Raw genomic sequence first — 17,632 nt, 5'->3', positions numbered from 1 at the left:
AGTAAAGAATCAAAACAAAATGTCTTTTGGATTCAGCGAACTGCAAACTAATAGTGCATACAGTGGAAATTTGAACAGCAGACAGGCACATTCCTTATGTCATAATTAAGTCACATTCTGACAGGCAACAGAACAGCAATTTAAGTTCTTTTGTTGAAATGATGTCATTCGGGAATTATTGTATTGAGGAAAAAAGGATTTGTAACATGAACATTCTTGCTCCCCTGCTGATAACTGGTGCAATTTTATTTATTTATTTACTTCTCATTTCCTCTACAAGGTGACTCTGGGCAGCTTTCAGGTTATGAAAAAAAAAGGAAAACACAAACCTTACTAATTTCCAACTCTACAATATGTTGGCTGTCTCCAGGTTAAAGGTCCTAGCTTACATGGAAAAGTGGTATATTGGTTTGAAAATGCTGAAATACTAAAATTCACCTTTACTGTTAGTTAGGAATACTGATTGCCCCACAGGTATGACTAAGGCCAGAAACCTAGGAGGCATACAGATTTAGATTTAATTTCTTTTTTATATCTCAGGCCTTAATTTCTTTCATTTACTATTTCTTATAAATTTATAAGATGTATTATAATAATATTTATATTAGTTATAAATGTATATTATTTCTTATTCCTTTTCCGCATTTTGCATATGTTTTACCTTAAAAGGTATAGAATGGTGGGTAAAACATATAAAGAATAAGAGTTGGTTTTGTTTTTAAAGGAAATAACTGCATCTAAAGAATTCTTCTTTCTTCTTCTTTAGGGTTACCTTTTAAATATGTTCTCCGTTTTGAGCCAGGTTCCTGCTGCCAATCAATAGGGCAGTTTAAATTGCTACATGCTTCTTGCCATTCAATTATGTAGTTACTAACTAACTCTTTGGGAGGTGTCCAATTTACCCAGAGTTTGCCATCTTCAGGAAATGCAACAATATTCTTCACAGGAGCTGAAATTAGGAGGGAGGGGGAGAGAAAAACTTAATTCTGCAAAAGATATAAAGTGAAAATTCTAGCATTCTACAGCGTTCCTAATTTTAACACCAAAATTCAATTGAAGATTCTTGTTATATAACTGGTCATATGAACAACTGAATCCCAACATATTTCTGACTAAGCCAGAGCAGATGTCTACAGTAATAAGAAATAATTAGAAGTAGAATAAAATCTCAAAGATTTTTTAACAGTGAGAGCAAGAGAGAGAATTCAGATATTAAAGCACTTTTACTATTCTCACCCGACTGGCTTCAATAGTTTAAAGCAGGGGTGTCAAACTCAAGGCCCTTGGGCTGAATCTGGCCTGCAGGGCGCTTAGATTTGGGGCTCTAGAAACAGTGAAGGACTGCTTCGCAGTGCCTCTGTCATGAAAAACGGAGCTCGAGTGGGCCACAGGCGGCCCTACAGGGCTCTATTTTCCCTGGCAGAGGGTTGCAGGACGCCATTGCAGCCGGAAACAGAACTCCCGTTTTCACTGGCAGAGCACTCGGACCACGAAAGTCACCCCCGACATGAGTGATGTCGAGCTGGTCACACCCACCCTGGACCCCCGACATCAAACACCAGCAATGAAATCGAATTTGACACCCCTGGTTTAAAGTGTTTTTAAATTCTCATATCTGGCATTCCTATAGCAGCAAATGTATTTTTAGGAAAGGAAAATAAATTTTAAAATGTATTGTATAGAATATCTATTGAAACTTTATTTATTTATTAAATTTCTATGCCACACATCTCACTGATGGAGCAACTTTGGATGGCTTACAATATAACAAAAAGTAGTATGTACTAAAACAATTAAAATTAGAAAAACTGAATTAAAAAAGCTAAAAACCAAGGTGATGGGTGATTTGGGATAGAGATTTTCTCTAGCTGGTCAGTCACCCCCAAACATAGCAGGTCTGTCAGGACCTTTGGCTAAGCAGCAGAGCTAAGTTTTGAAACTCTTCCAGAAGGCCAGAAGTGGGAGAGAATCTTAGCTCCAACAGGAAAATATTCAATGGGGTAGGGGGCACGGCAGAGCAGATCTTCTCCTGGACTCTGCCAGCTATCATTCTTTGGTCAACAGGATCCAAAGGCCTTTTTCACTAGGACAAGTGTGATGGGCTAGTCAACAGAGCTGAAACTGTTTTTCAGATATCCTAGATCCATACCATATTACTATATCATAAGCCAGTTGTTCAACTGAAACATTAAGATCTAATTAGGAATCTTGCATATGCAAAAAACATCATATTTAAGATTCCTAAATGGAATATTTTATCTATTCACTAAAAAAACTAATTAAAATAATTAGTACAGCTATGTTGCAATAAAGATGAACTGTTTCTTAAAATTTATCTTTGAAGAAAATTGAAGACAATTGTTTTAAATGTAGAACAAATAGAAGAAAATCTTTTCTAAATAACTGAAAGTGCTAAATTCCTCCTTTTTCTCCACAACCACAACAACCCTGTGAGGACAGCTGGGCTTAGAATGAGTTTAGATTAGCCTAGTCCAAGGTTACCCAGTTGACTTTCATAACTAAGGCATACTTGAACTCAGTCAGTCTCTTACTTTCTAGCATGGTTCCTTAACCACTAAACCAAACTGGCTTCAATAAGATTGGACTGCCCCCATAAGAAAACAGAAGTGTTAATATTTAGAATTTTTGCCCCTCATTAAATTATGTGAAAAACTTTTACCTTTTGAATTAGTTGCTGGAATAAGCAAAACCGATGTAGGAGATTCACCGGCTTTGTTAACTGCTGTAACCCTCACATCGTATGTCCCATTTTCTACATTTAAAACCAGTTGGGTGATATTCAGACTGTAATGTCTAGTTGGAAAAGAAAGTGGTGGTCTTCCTGAAATAGATACTTTATATTCCAAAATTACTCCATTTGCTTCAGAAGGACTCAACTCCTGTTAAAAAATAGATTTATTTGATTCAGCAATGATATATGAAGAAAATGCTTTATACACATCCAGATGTTCATCCAACTAATGCAACATTTCTGTTCCAAACAGAAAATTTACCCAAAATCCTTGTACAAGTGGCTTTGTCAGGAAGCAAATACTGGACCTTACTGCATTAAGAATTGACTTAATTTACAGGAAATGCTCTCAAAAGCTTGTGGGCTCAATTTTGTATTTCTATCTATTCTTCTATCCTAGGAAAGATCTAAATAGTTAAAAAGAAGAAAGAATGTCACCTAAGAAATCAGAAATCACCTTGTTTACCAGAACAGAACTCAATGCATCAAAAGGAGGGTGCCACAGACTGAATGGGAATATCATAACAGGATGTACAGTACATCTTTGAGGTAGTCGAGACAAGAAGCTCACCCAGAAATAATAGCTTACTTTGCTATAAGTTTACATTAACAGTATCTTGAAAGTCTGTTTTTCTTTCCAGTTGCCTTTCCAGTATAGAGGGTCCTTTCTGAGACATTTGCCACACCCTCACTTCTTCTGGGGGCTAAGTTGCCTCTTAAACAACCTGTCCTAGCTGTGGCTCTTTCCAGACTCCTATCCACCATTACACAGGCTTTGTTCCCAAAAGATCCACTTTCTGTTATTCATGTTCTGTTTATTCCACACATAGGTAGAAATAATATTCATCAATATTTGGACACTGATTCAGATGATCAAAAAACAGAATTACAAATACACATAATATATAGGAATGACTTGAGAATGTTTACAAAGAAATCAAATTAATGTTTTATACATTCAATTTTAATGTCATTGTTAATATCTTAGAGAAGTTAACATGCAGTGGTAATCGGTGTCTACCTGAAGAAAAGCACAATCTAATTATGCTTCATTAACTCTGCTGCTTTTAACTACATTTTATTAAATGCAGTTATAGGCTAAAATCTGATTTCCTTACCAACTTCAATAGCTATCGACATCAATCATATTCTTTCACTTTTTTCAAGAAATTCCACTCAAAACAGAGTATGATCCAAATTCTTATGAGATTTCTCAAACAACCTTTTAAGACTTCTACAACCCAGTGAAATGTATGCATATATGGTTATAACAGAAGGATTTATGGATGCCACTTGACTCTTTAGAACACACAGCACCAAAGGCTAAAAAACTTTTATGTATCTTTTATACAGTAAAAAGGTTTCCTATCTTTTCCTATCCTCCTAAGAGAGGTGTAGTCTTGGAAAGCCTTTAGGGCAGGGACCTCCAGCCCCCGGGCCACAGACCATAACTTGCCATAACTTGTTGGAAACTGGGTCACCGAAGCAGCAGGCGAGTGTGTGGAGCTTCATTTGCGTATGCGTGGGGTTTAGATTGCATGGGCAAACCATTCTCCTGAAGCCGCCAAAGCCAGTCCACAGAATCAAAAAGGTTGGGGACCCCTGCTTTAGGGAGTTATTAAAGTTTCTTACCCCCTTCTGAGTTCACTGATTTGTAATTTTGATAGTTAACTGAAGAAAATGATTAAACATAAGGGAAGTGATTAAATTAGATCAAAAATAGATCTTGTCATGATCTTAGCTACTTTTTGGAACATAGTTTCATGTCATTTAAAAGCCAAGTATAGCCCTCAGATCAATGCAAATCCCTTATACCAGTGTTTTTCAGCCATGGCAACTGTCTGGCTTAGAAACTGTAGGAGTTGAAATCTATCCATCTTAAAATTGCCAAGTTTGAGAAACACTACTTTACACTATGTTTGGTTTTTAGTATTTATATCTGTCCCAAAGGATACATCATGAAGTTGCTGCCCTAAGCAATAGCGATACTATTCATTACAACACTGTACATTTACTTGCAATATATGAATGTATTACAACATGAAAGATAACTACTGCTGCCAAGAACATCAAAAGCCAGACATTCATGATACATATTTTTTTCCTACCTTCCAAAGAAGGCTTAATGTCCAATTTCCTGCTGAGTCAGAAGTTTTAATGTTACGCCAAAGAACTGGTCCTTTAGATGGTTCTAAAACGAGGATAAAATTCAAACATCTAGATTTTAGAAAATCTCACTATTCATTTTATTAAATGCATATTTAAATTAAAAAAGTCAATTTGACATATGCTTCATTATAATAAAGCTTAACAACAATGTGAGATAGGATTACATATTTTAATCTTCTAGTGGTATTAAATATCCTATGGTAACACTGAAAAGTTATTAAAAATGTACAAGACTTCCACAATACTGTGCACCAAACCATCACCCAAGAGTCCCTTTCTCTGCATTAGTGGATTTTTCATTAATATCAATTTTCAAGCTAAAGTAAAAATGCTGTATAATTTACAGAAGATGGAATATCTCAGCCTCTGTAATTTTTATCCATAATACCTGAAACAATTATCTTGTAATATTGTAAAATTTTGTATTATCTGTCCTGTATTTTTTCTGTGATGATCCTAAAAGTCATTTTAATTCTTTATTTACACAGTCAGAGCCCTCCTGAACTCTACATTTGAAAATACATAATCCTCAAAGGAATATTATGATTAAAGTTTTTATATAACCAATGGAGATTGTTGAAGCAAAGATAATTACTAATTTCAGAGATAATATTAATAATTTTAAGTATCAGACATCTCATCCTTGACAGCAATGATCATCCATTTTCAGGCTCTTTGCTCATGGAGTTATAGATCTCCTTTTATGCTCTTTTTAGCTTACAGGGTAGACATATAACTATTTCATGTATTGACATCATGGGGCCAGATAAACAAACAATTATAAACATTGCTTACTGTCTTCAGCAGTGAATCCAATTACTTCACTCCAATCACTCCAGTACTTTGACAAATTAATTCCACAACACAATCTAATTTGATACGCTGTATTTGGCTCGAGTGCCTGGAGAGTAAAGGAAGTTCTCCGTGAAGCTGTATCTTCAGGTGGAATCTGAAAACAAAACTGAATTTTGTAAGTGTATGATACTCGTTCACTATGACACTCACACAAACTTTAAAATGGCCATGTTGTATGTACCATCCCAGTTTCACCATGTTTTATGATGTGAAGCATTTATTTCCAATTTCTGGCAAAAAACATCCACTGGAGAAAATGGATTCACTTAACAGCTGCCACAAAATGGCAATAAAATTGGGCAGTCACATAATGACCCACTTACTGACTGCCATAACTTAGGATCATAATTTCAGGCTCAATTGCAGTCATAAGTTGAGGACTATCTGTACATCATGTGATTTATTCAACAAAAAATTAAGAGACTTATTCATTTCTTTTTGAGTAAAAGGTAAATACACCTTGCTTCTAATATCTGGTAGAAGTAATCTTAAGTAAGCATTTATTATGACTGCCTACCAGCTTCTGATATTAGCCAGATTTTGTTTCCTAGCCCTCCATAATTGCTTTCAGATGTGCAACACTTGTGGGGTTTCTTCCATGCACAATCTGATTCCATGACCTTTTTTGAATTAGTCATTAAATGAACCAATTGTTCATTATGGGTTGGTTTTGCCAAAAAGTGGAAGTACATACAAGCTATCAACCAAAATATTACAAAATGTGGTCATGTATCAGTACAAACGGCCATAAATGCAAGTTGGTTGACAAGTGCCCTAAATGTAGTCATATGTCTGTGGGGAAGGGAATGGTGGCCATCATAAATTCGGAATCATGTCACAAGTATGCCAGGAGATCCATCATAACTTTGAACAGTAGCTAACTGATCAGTTGCTAGTTGAGGGCTATCTGTACGATAAAACAGAAATTGTCATAATAAAAAATAGCTATAGGATTACCTCAGTCCAATCATTGCTGTTCAAAATCTTATACTGAATTTTATATTTCAAGGTTTGAGTTACTTTAAATCTGTTTTCCCATGATATCCTTAGGATTCTAGGAAATTCTCCTGAATTGAGGGACAGCTTGTGTGGAGGCAGTAGTTTCACTAGGAACAAAGGGAGAAAAAATGTTTTATTGTTGAGTATATTCAATTAATTTTGACTCCAATGTTCTGCATTTAGAATTATATACAGTACTTCTTGACATTTGGATTTGGAGCATGCACGAATGTGCTCATGGCTCCTGCTGGCAATTCATTTAACCAAAAGCCTTTTTTTTAGATTAAACGAAGCTGCAGGAGCCCAGGAAAGACATTCAGGTATTACAAAAAGCTGTTGACAAATATTATGTAGAAGAGGCTCATATGTTTTGAGTCATATTCTTCTTTAAATTCAGACTATTTGTGGGGGGAGGAAAAGATTTCAAATGATAGTGAAAGAATTAAAGAGAGTTCTTTAGCATTCATTAATGGAAAGGAGCATAGTTACCACGAGTTATGGGATCAAATTTAATGTGGTCAGATTCAGCTACTCCAAGTTCATTTCTGGCTTGTACCCACATTTCCAAGGTGACAAAAAAGACGACATCAGGAATAGTACAAGAATTATTACTATCTTGAGGTATACAATCAGAAAATGTTGAAGTTGGCCTAGATAAAGAAAAGAAACACGTTTTGATATATTAAATGTATTAATATCTTGATGTCATAGTATCTACAAGGACACACTCACATAATCTGAGACAGAATTAATCACAAGCAAATATCACAGAACTAAATGAAATTTATTTTAGTCTAAGAAGTGAGCTTAAAGCTGAATTAAGTACTTCTTTACTTAAATTGAAACATGTCTTGGAACAAACTGTTAGAACTGCTTACAGTTCACTGGGAAACTGATCCCACAATTTCTAGCTGCATAAAATATTTCAGGTTTGTGATATGAAACCATTAATTTGAGAAGATCAGGAGTTCCTTTAAAATTAATCAAACACATTAAAAAATTAAGTGGTTCATTTTAAAAGATATTTACCACCTATGCTTTAAAGAATAATTAGTGCTCAATAACGTATCTCTTCCAGGTTCCCAGGAACATCTATGAATAAAGGATGATGCTTCTGTCTGAATCACAATGCAGCTTAAGTTTGTAGGCTTCTCAGGAGGAACTGCAAGAAAAAAAAACCCAAAACATAGCAGAAACTAGTTCAAAATTGTGACAACAAAATGATACATGCAAATACATTTTCCATCCCTCTTCTTTCATTTACCCTTGTCAAGCTTCTGTGGAATGCTTAAAATCACTTCTATAAACAGTATGGGCTGGAATATCTGCAATTCCCAAATACCATTCCTTTCTCCTATATCAAAGATCACAGCTGGGACCTTGATCCAATGCAAAAAGGAAATACTTTCCAGATTCCCTTCTTTATATTTTCTTGCATGACCATCATTTCATTAATGTTAAGCCTAGCACATCTAATACCATAACTGAATTAGAGTTAATGGCAGCAAATATATGGAAATTGTCCATGTGTTTAAAATATTAAATTGCATACCCAAACCCTGTAGTAGTTTTTCATTAAGAATTATAAAAAAGAAAATAATTACATGCCCATCTAACCACAAATATTTTTGTACCTTACTAATATTTCAATCTTTTTCAGAAGCTTAACGCAACTTGAAAATTCCATGTTTTTAAAAATGTAAACATACTTTCTCAGAAAATATACTCTAATTGTGTAAATAGACAAACATATTTTCATTTTTATATGGTACTTAAATAAGTGAAAAATTATTTAGCCTTTCTCATTACATTTGCCAGAATATTTGTTATACTGATTTGTCCTCTTTTGAATTCAAGTATAACTAAAATTTAAGAACATGCAATGGGAAGATCTTTAAAGGATAAGTAATTTAACATATTCTAGCATTAAAATTTTCCCCACATTCCCAGCCACAGAAAAATTAAAGGAAATGACTTACAGCCCAGTTCAATTTGAATTCCATAGATGTTCTGTACTAAACCACCAGGTACTAAAATGTTGCAAGTCAGAGGAGAAACCAATGTACTAGTATCATTGAATGTTACACTAGAAACAGTTTCATTTATTATGCTATATTGTTCTTTAGGAACAGCTGTTGTTTTCATTTTCCAGATAACTTGCTCAGCACGAATTTTGCCATAAGGACAATTATTATAGAGAATGCAAAATGCTGTAAAATTGGAACCAATGGACAATATTACTGGTGACTCTGGGACGATATATCCACACATGTTCAGAATCCCATCTGAAACTGAGATAAATGATTATGTTTACTTTTCATCTGGAGAACATACTTATTGCTATAAACAACAAATAAAATAGAAAACAGCAGCAGCCTTCTCAAAACTACACTAGAAAAGTCAACTTCTCTCTTGGGGATATCTGACATAAATGACTAGTGTCTCTCACAACATAAAGAACCAGAAATTTTACATGGTCGTGAAGAGAAACAGAACATTCCCCTCGCAAATTGGTGAGTTTTAGGCTTTTATTGATTTATTTTAGGCTTTAAACTTGAAAGAAGCTTGATAATTGCTATCTGTATTAATGTCTATTTAAATTTTAGCATTAGGCTAGGAATTAATATATTTTCTAAGAACAAGTTCTTCTAGAACTAGAATAGTATAGTTTTATTATTATAAAATTAGAATAGGATCAGTAAATTAAAGAGTATAATGAATCAACTGTATAGAAGTGTTATATTTCCGTTGAGATAACCAGAGCAAACATCTTAAAATGAGTAGATCTACTGACACTGAGGTAAGTAGCACAGAAAGACAGAGCTAAAACATCGCTTGATCAAATCAAGAGCAGATGTAGATTTTCAGTGCGATTTTCTGCAAATGTCATCATATCACTGCTGTTGGCAACTCATCAAAACATGGCAATGAGATTGTTCTTAATTTGAGGGGCTCCAAATAAAGTTAAGAACTGGAGCCTCATGGGCTTAAACCAACTTGTCTGGTTAGTCCCCTATGATGCTTGGATCGCTATTTTATTGTTCCCTTGCTAAACCCAAGACATAAGTCAGTTAGTGTCCTTTAATTCAATTATTAATCTGCTGCTGTTTTGTTTGACTCTGTCTCAATAAATTTGAATTAGTCTCTGTTTAAAAGGTTTTAATCCACAAATAACTAGTACCTCAGAGTAGAAAACTCTGAACCTATACAGAATTTTCTTTATACATACATTCTTGTTCTATAACCTAAGTTTCAAACTAATACTCAAAATCACTAATGTAATTTAAGCACAAAATTAAATCACAGTCTCGTTCACCAGTGATATAATTCATCATTACAGACTTACCTCCAAAGTAGTAAATGCTCAGGAGAATGTAGACACCTTGCATTGACATGCCCCATTTTGAAAACATTTTGATCCAAGTCTGTAAAACACATTTATGCAATTTCTTTTTACAATGGTGAATCAGTCGTGTATTTGTATGAAGGTACTGTATCTCCTTAGTGGGTAAGTTCAGCTATCTTAAGCATGATAGAAAGTTCAGTCAAAATCAAACATACACACAAAACACAAAAACTCATTCAGTGACTGTTCAAAGTTACAATGAATGAGAGCTGGTTATGACCTGTAATTTGTACATATCTGAAAGTTAATAACAAAAAAGGGAAGATTTCCTTTTAAATCTAAAAGAAAAGTTTAACTTTTCTTGAGTCTCTGGTGTTCAAACTATTACTTTTCTTGGACTTTGCTTTCCCATAATGCTTTTTTGTTATATTCTAACCAACTGGATTGGTTGGGACTATATATCAGAATATAGTAACCAGGTTAGTCTATTTATAGTGGAATGCATTTTCACTGGTACCTGCTGGTACTTGCCTGTAACTACAACTATAAAGTTTTGAGTTTTCTGAGGGGTGGTTGGTGCTCTCTGAGCTTGCTTGTTTTCTTGCAGAAATTTCATTATCCAAACTAGGTAACATCATCAGTGCTATTAAGGAGTGCTGTTTGCTGTTTATATTCTGGTGGCTTGTCTTGTCAGTGTTGGTGGGGGATGAGTTGTTATCCTCCAGCAGCACTCAGCATTCAGATCAGCATAGATTAACTCCAAGGTTAACAGCAGACCAACAATCAAGTAAACAATACCCCAGTCAAGAAACTGCCAAAGAGCAGCCAACAGTGAAAAGCTCAACCAAGGAATCTCTAAGACCACCACCATAACACCCAGATAAGCCACTAGAATATAAATTGAGAGCAACCCCACTCCTTACTAACACTGATGTTACCTACTTTAAGTAATTTCTGCAAGAAAACAAGCAAGCTCAGAGAGCACCAAGGACCCCTCATTTCAAAACTGAGCTACAAATATTCTCCTTTATTTGAGTTTTTGGCTTGCAATGCAAATAAGTCAATCAGAGTAGTCTCTAACTACAAGAAGGGTATTTCAAATATGTTCTAGAAATGTAAATTTCAAGAAGGGATTTTTCATCATTTTGGGGTAACTTGTAAAAAAGCTAAAGAATTCTGGATTGAACACATTCAGAATTTTTTTTAAAAAAGGTAAATGTACAGTCAAAACCAGAGATATTTCTGATGGGGTTGATGGATAAAAATTGGAAAAAATGATATGGTACTTTGTTCTTATATATGATAACTGGCAGAGATGGTGAACCCGACAGCCTTGATTAGAAAAAAGACACTAATTTTAGTGCTAACTGGAAGCTTTTGGACTTTTTTGGGAAAATAGAAAAAAAATGAAATTCCATATTTTGGCATAAATCCAAAAATATATTTAAATCTCTGTGAATCAAAGCAGGACAATAACAGAACTAGCTCATATCATATGAACAAATGCCCCCTATCCATTTTATTCTGCCAACATAATGAAGTTCTGTTCAAAAAGTAAACCTTTTACTGAATTAATAAGATCATAAGAAACAGTTAATATATTGCGTCCTTAGCTATATGGACTTGTTAATCTAGGATATTTCAGCTACATTACTGTAAAATTTCAATTCAACAGACAAAGAGACCAAATTTCCATTAGCACCAATTATCTAGACTGCTATGTATGTTTCATTTGGATGTTTCTATGTTTTTGTTTTAAAATATTTCTAGTACTTCAGTGTATTTTTTTTATAATTTACAGATTATAAAAACTATAAATTTTTGAACTGTAAGCCACAAAGTCATTGACAGAGATGGGCTTGTTCTGTTATTGTACCCTTTGATTCAGAGATTTGAATGTATTTTTGAATTTGTGCCAAAATATGGAATTTCACTTTTTTTCTATAGAAATTGAATAAAAATGACTTACCACAGTTCATTTAATGACTGTTGATAGTTACAATTGCACTGAAAACAGTAACATGACCATTTTTCACAGGCAGCATTCCTATGATCACATGATCAAAATTCAGATACTTGCCAACACATTCATATTTATGATGATTGTAGTGTCCTGGGATCATGTGATTACCCTTTGCAATCTTCTGACAAGCAAAGACAATGGGAAAGCTAGATTCATTTAACAACTCTGTTCCTAAAGTAACAATTGCAGTGATTTACTTAACAAGTGTGGCAAAAAAGGTCGTAAAATGGGGCAAAATTCACTTAAGTGTTTCACTTAGCAACAGAACTTTTTGGCTCAATTGTGATAGCAAATCAAGGTCTATATGTAAATTATATAATCGACATCAGTTGGATAAGGTACTGACATATAGAGTTTAATAAAAAATTGGAAATAAGAGCAGCCCCTTCCCCAATTGCTTATGTTAATTCATAGAAATTCATTTAATTATAATTAAATAAATCAAAGTTTGGTGAAGTAGAATTATTTTCTAATAAATTTCTTCCAAGAGATATGATATAGGTCAGAATGCTTCAAGTTTACAACTGAATCTTTTGCCATTATTTAAGAGATATGACACATTCTCGATTCATGGCAAATTATTACTTCCTGCAGTGTGAGCAGTTTAAAAACTAGCAGAAGCTTCTTATATGCAAACCAAGAGTCTGTCTAGAGCAGGAATGTCAAATTCAAGTCTTGGGGACCAGATTTGACCTGCAGGATGCTAAGATCTGGCCTGCAGAATTGTCCTGGAAGCAGTGAAGGACCGGCCCGTCATGCCTCTGCCAGAGAAAACAGAGCTCACGAGGGCTGTGCGCAACTCTCCCGAGCTCCGTGTCCACCCCAAGCTTTGTTTTTGCTAGCTGAGGGTGGCAAGAGGCCGTTGCAGCCGAAAATGGAAGTTGGGATCTACCCTTGTAAACCACAATTGTTTTCAGCACATTCATCCACTGATGCTGTCATTGCATTTTGTTCCTTAAATTTCTCACCTTTCTTTCTGAGGATCTTCACACCTTAAGTTCTCTTTACTATTTCTGTTATAATTCTCCTCTCAATTTCTCAACTTTAGTAAATATTGCAGCAATATTTAGATATATCTCTACTATGAATAATTCAATTGCATCAAAAATATCTCCCACTGCATTATATCGTTTAAAATATGCTGCAAATCATGTCAGCCAAGATTACATAATAATTATACAAAAGATGTACACATTCCTAACCTGAATACCTCCAATTTCACAACAATTTCTTACACATTTATCCATAAATACATTAAATGTGCGCTTATTTGTTGGTTTATAAGGTTATTCTGAAGAGGGGCTACAAGGTTGTAAAAAGTACAGTGTTGCTAAATTAGATACCTTGCATAGAACAGACTGAATATTTATTTATTTGTTAAATTTATTTGTTGCCTATTTCACCGTGGGGCTACTCTAGGAGGCTTACAACAATAAAACGAAAGAAATGAAAAGAGAATGAACAAGAGGTAATACAGCAATAAAATGAACAATAAAAAGAATACAACAAGAAATACAACTACAGTATATGGTCATCAAAAAAAAAAAGATGGATGGATAGAGAGCAGAGAGTAAGGGATAGGGAAGTGGATCTGCCATTAATCTAGCAGCTACCTCTATCTAGTGTGAAACTCCTCTATTTGGCCCTATTCAGGCCAACCAGCAGAGCCATGTCTTTAGGCTCTTGTGGAAGAATAGGACGGTGGGAAGGGCAAGATCCTTCAAAGGGTGGGAGCTGCAGCAGAGAAGGCTTTTCCTCTGGATCAGGACGGATGGAATTTTTTTGACTGATGGGGTCTGAAGTAGGTCCTTCCTGTTGGCATGGGTACACCGGGCTTCTGGCATACTGGCTGAAATATGCTAACATTGACTGATGTTGTTCTTACAGTTAGCAGGGAATGTTGGATGTTGCATGGGGATGGCTAAGACTAGTAGTCTAGTTTAATCTTCTCTATTTAAAAAAAGGTACATGAAATTTATTCCATTTATTTTTAGAAGCCAACCTCATGTTGCAATGTTTGATTGCCAATACTTTTTTTTTCTGACATTGACTAGTGACTTTGCAAAAGATACTTATTAGGTATTTTATAATTTCTGTGAAAAAGTAACAAGATGTTATATGAAACAGGAAAACAAAAACAATAACGGCTTCCTTGTATGTGTTTGACTGCAATTGAGGAATTTCCTTAACAACTGGCTGTTCTGGCTGCTCCTGCTCCTTTCTACTACTATTTATAGAAAAGTATTAACTTAAGAAGGTTAACAGACATCAAAATTCGGGAATATGTTCTCAAGAGTACTCAACATACAACTCAAATTTGCCAAGAAATGTGCATGTAGGAAATTATGCTCACATATGTGACAGCACTACATTCTTCTGTGGAATTTCCCTTAGTGGGCACAACAAGCTCTCTCCACATGATGCAGTTCAACTATTACTTAAACAGAACTATTCAGTTATAATTAATGCTTCAAAGTTTATTACAATTGGTAGATATTATATACAGTACTGCCAATTACTAAACTCTTTGTGAATTAAAATATACAGCAGCTATTTACTTGTAACTTTTCTTATATTGATGTAAAAAACAATACAGAATTTTTTATAAATCAATTTAATTGAGAAAGGGTGGGAGACAGAAAAAAAGAAGAGGAAGAAGAGAAACAAAGGTAAGCAAAGATACAATTAAGTGCAATTATAGGTATTGGACTTTAAATAGTGTGAAGTACAGATGATACAAACATTGTACAGAACTACATCATAACTCTTTATGATAAACTTATACACTTGGGAAGAATGAATAGATGCTTCAGCACACACATAAGATATACACATACACAGAAACACTTCCTAAACATGGAACACTGAATTGTAATTGATAAAAATTCTAGACATCCTTTCTCTGACATCCAGACTTTATACATACTACAGGTAGTCCTCAACTTACAACCATTTGTTCAGTGACTGTTCAAAGTTACAAGGGCCCTGAAAAAACTGATAACCAGTTTTCACCCTTACAACCAATGCAGCATCCCCATGGTCATAAGATTAAAATTTGGGCGCTTGGCAACTGGCATGCGTTTATGACAGTTGCATTCTCCCAGGGTCTTGTGATCACCATTTGTAGCTTTCCCAACTGCTTCTGATAAGCAAAGTCAATGGGGAAGCCAGATTCCTTTAATGACTGCATGACTCACTGAACAACTGTAGTGATTCACTTAAATATGGCAAAAAATGGGGCAAAACCTACTTAATTGCCCTGCTTAGCAATGGAAAATTTGAGTCAATTGGTCATAAGTTGAGGACTACCTGTACACTGTAGCGTGTACATCTAATTATGCATTATTTCATGTGGTCCTATAAGATACAGCCCCAAGTCGAGGTTTCCATTTGTAAAAGACCATACAGATACAAAAAAGCAGACCACTACAATCCAGAGGTTAGAATTTTAAAACAGTTTAGGGGGACAGAAAGATAGGAAGGACTACAGCCATGAAAGAATTCATTTGGGACCAAATGACTACAGGTAAACCTCAACTATCAATCACAATTGAGGCCAGAATTTCTGTTGCGAAGCAAGGCAGTTAACTGAGACTCATCCAATTTTACAACCTTTTTTGCTATATGATCATGAACCATATGGTCACTAAGCAAATCTTGCTTCCGCTATTGACTTTATGGAAAGCCAGCTGGGAAAGTCACAAATGGCAATCTTGCAACCCCTGAACACTGCAACCATTGTAAATACATGCCGATTGCCAAGCACCTAAGTGCGAGAAAGGGTTGTAAGTCACTTCTTTCAGCTGACAACTAAATGGATGGTTGTAAATGAAGGACTACCTACAGTTTGTGTTGCTTTATTTTACAGAACAGATGTTGAAAGGATATCAGGAAAGGAGAAATGGACTGAGGATAACTTCAGTATTCACCATAAATTGTTCCTTCCAAGCTTACCACCAATCTACCACAAATCAAATCTAGAGCAGCCCCATGTAGATAAAAGACAGTCTTTTATTTCAAAAGCCTTCCTTTAGATTTTTCCATAAAATTACTTTCCTCCTTTATTTTAGTCATTTATATTTTACTGCACAAACGGTGCCTTCTAATGCAGATTACAGAAACGCTTTTTACTACTTGCTTCTTATAACTTCGAACCTTGTCACACTTTTTAGCCATTATTAAGAATACGCTTTTTAAAGTTTCCTTTTCCTTCCTGGGCTCTCGAATTCTCCCTTCGCAAAGTTATCAACCTGAAACGATTACCGTTTTTAATACCGCTTCAGGCTTCTCTCCCCAACCTCCCAACCCCTCGATCTGCTCGTTTCAGGCTCGTCTTTTATTTTAAAGAAAATATGGTCACTGCAATCATACCCAGGACTCGGGCTTGTTTATTTAAGTTCAGATCGAGGGTCATTGCCCAACTCTGTCCCGAACACAAAATAAAATAAAGAGTGTGGGGTGAAATTCCCCCCCCCCTCCAAACACGTACACACACACAGAGCACATCAGAAAAGCATACAGGAAGATAAAAAGCGCTGGGAAATTCCCCCCCACCTCCCCGCCCCCAGCCCCACATTTTGCTCCCAGAAACGGATGGTTAGAAAAGCCCGGCGGCGCCAGCCTGATCCGGAGAGCGGAAAATGGGCTCCGCTCTTGGAACCGACTGCCCGAAAAGTCCGCCTCTATATAAAAATGCAGCAGGCGAGCTCCAAGCCCGGCGGTCCTCTTGGGCGCCGAGGGCAATTTGTGGACTTCCTTCGGGCTCTGCGGAGGCCCAAAGGAAGTTTCTTATCTCCCAAGGGCCTAAGGAGAAGGACGAGCACCCGCCCGGGGGGAGTCGAGGCGAGGGGTTTGGCAACTGCCAAATCCTCCTCCTTTCGGCCTGGCTCGGCGGCTGCCCTTCTTCTCGCGCTCCCCTCTTCCCAACGGGTTTTATGGGGAACGGAGGTCGAACTCGTGACCCCCCCCCTCCCAGCCCCATCCTCTCCGCCACTCACCGCTTCGCGTCTCGTCCCGGCTACTTGAGCAACCTCCGCAGGCCGCGAACCATCGCCCTCCAGCCCAGCGGCGGAGACGCCTTCGCTACTGATTTTCTCGGCTATTAACTGCAGCGACGCGGCTCACGGGGGAAGGAGCCGTTCAGGCCGCCATTGGCGGACCTGGTGGTCACGTGGGGGGCATGGGCGTGGCAAACGGGGAGGAGGCGCTTCCCGTAACGGGTTTTTTTGACTGCAGGATGCCGGGCAATTGGTCTCAAAAGGAGGTGGGGGCGGGCGGGTGAGGGGGTTGACCGTGAGAGGAATGGGGCCCCGGAGTGGAGTCTGAGGAGATCGAAGCGTCCCTTCGGAGCGCCTAGTAAGTTTATAGGTAATGCGATGGACTGAAACAACATGCACGGTTGTCCGTGCGCAAAGAGACGGCGCTCACTTCATCGGAATCCTCTTTTAAGCCCGATTGTTTAATGTCCAATTAACGGCATGATTATTTT

General features: G+C 36.5%; 1 protein-coding gene across 2 annotated transcripts in view; it reads right to left on the bottom strand.

Moving 5' to 3' along the window:
* The window catches only part of IL6ST (interleukin 6 cytokine family signal transducer), a 29,131-nt gene extending 11,811 nt beyond the window's left edge, over positions 1 to 17,320 (bottom strand). Inside the window, exons 1-10 of one of the 2 annotated variants that reach the window (XM_087927282.1) lie at positions 17,142 to 17,320; positions 10,122 to 10,200; positions 8,755 to 9,066; positions 7,805 to 7,937; positions 7,265 to 7,425; positions 6,734 to 6,882; positions 5,717 to 5,870; positions 4,861 to 4,943; positions 2,681 to 2,900; positions 773 to 949 (exon numbers count right to left, since the gene is read on the bottom strand). In XM_087927282.1, the coding sequence (XP_087783408.1) occupies positions 773 to 949; positions 2,681 to 2,900; positions 4,861 to 4,943; positions 5,717 to 5,870; positions 6,734 to 6,882; positions 7,265 to 7,425; positions 7,805 to 7,937; positions 8,755 to 9,066; positions 10,122 to 10,188 (1,456 nt within the window). In that variant the 5' untranslated portion in view covers positions 10,189 to 10,200; positions 17,142 to 17,320. Of the gene's footprint in view, positions 1 to 772; positions 950 to 2,680; positions 2,901 to 4,860; positions 4,944 to 5,716; positions 5,871 to 6,733; positions 6,883 to 7,264; positions 7,426 to 7,804; positions 7,938 to 8,754; positions 9,067 to 10,121; positions 10,298 to 17,141 lie in introns of both variants that reach the window. The other variant, XM_087927281.1, reaches the window with a different exon arrangement.
* Positions 17,321 to 17,632: the final 312 nt, after the last annotated feature.

This window comes from Pseudonaja textilis, chromosome 2, assembly GCF_049901715.1.
Source record: "Pseudonaja textilis isolate UNSWEBS1 chromosome 2, rPseTex1.2, whole genome shotgun sequence".
Classification (NCBI taxonomy): Eukaryota; Metazoa; Chordata; class Lepidosauria; order Squamata; family Elapidae; genus Pseudonaja; species Pseudonaja textilis.
This window is presented reverse-complemented; position numbering and strand designations above follow the sequence as displayed.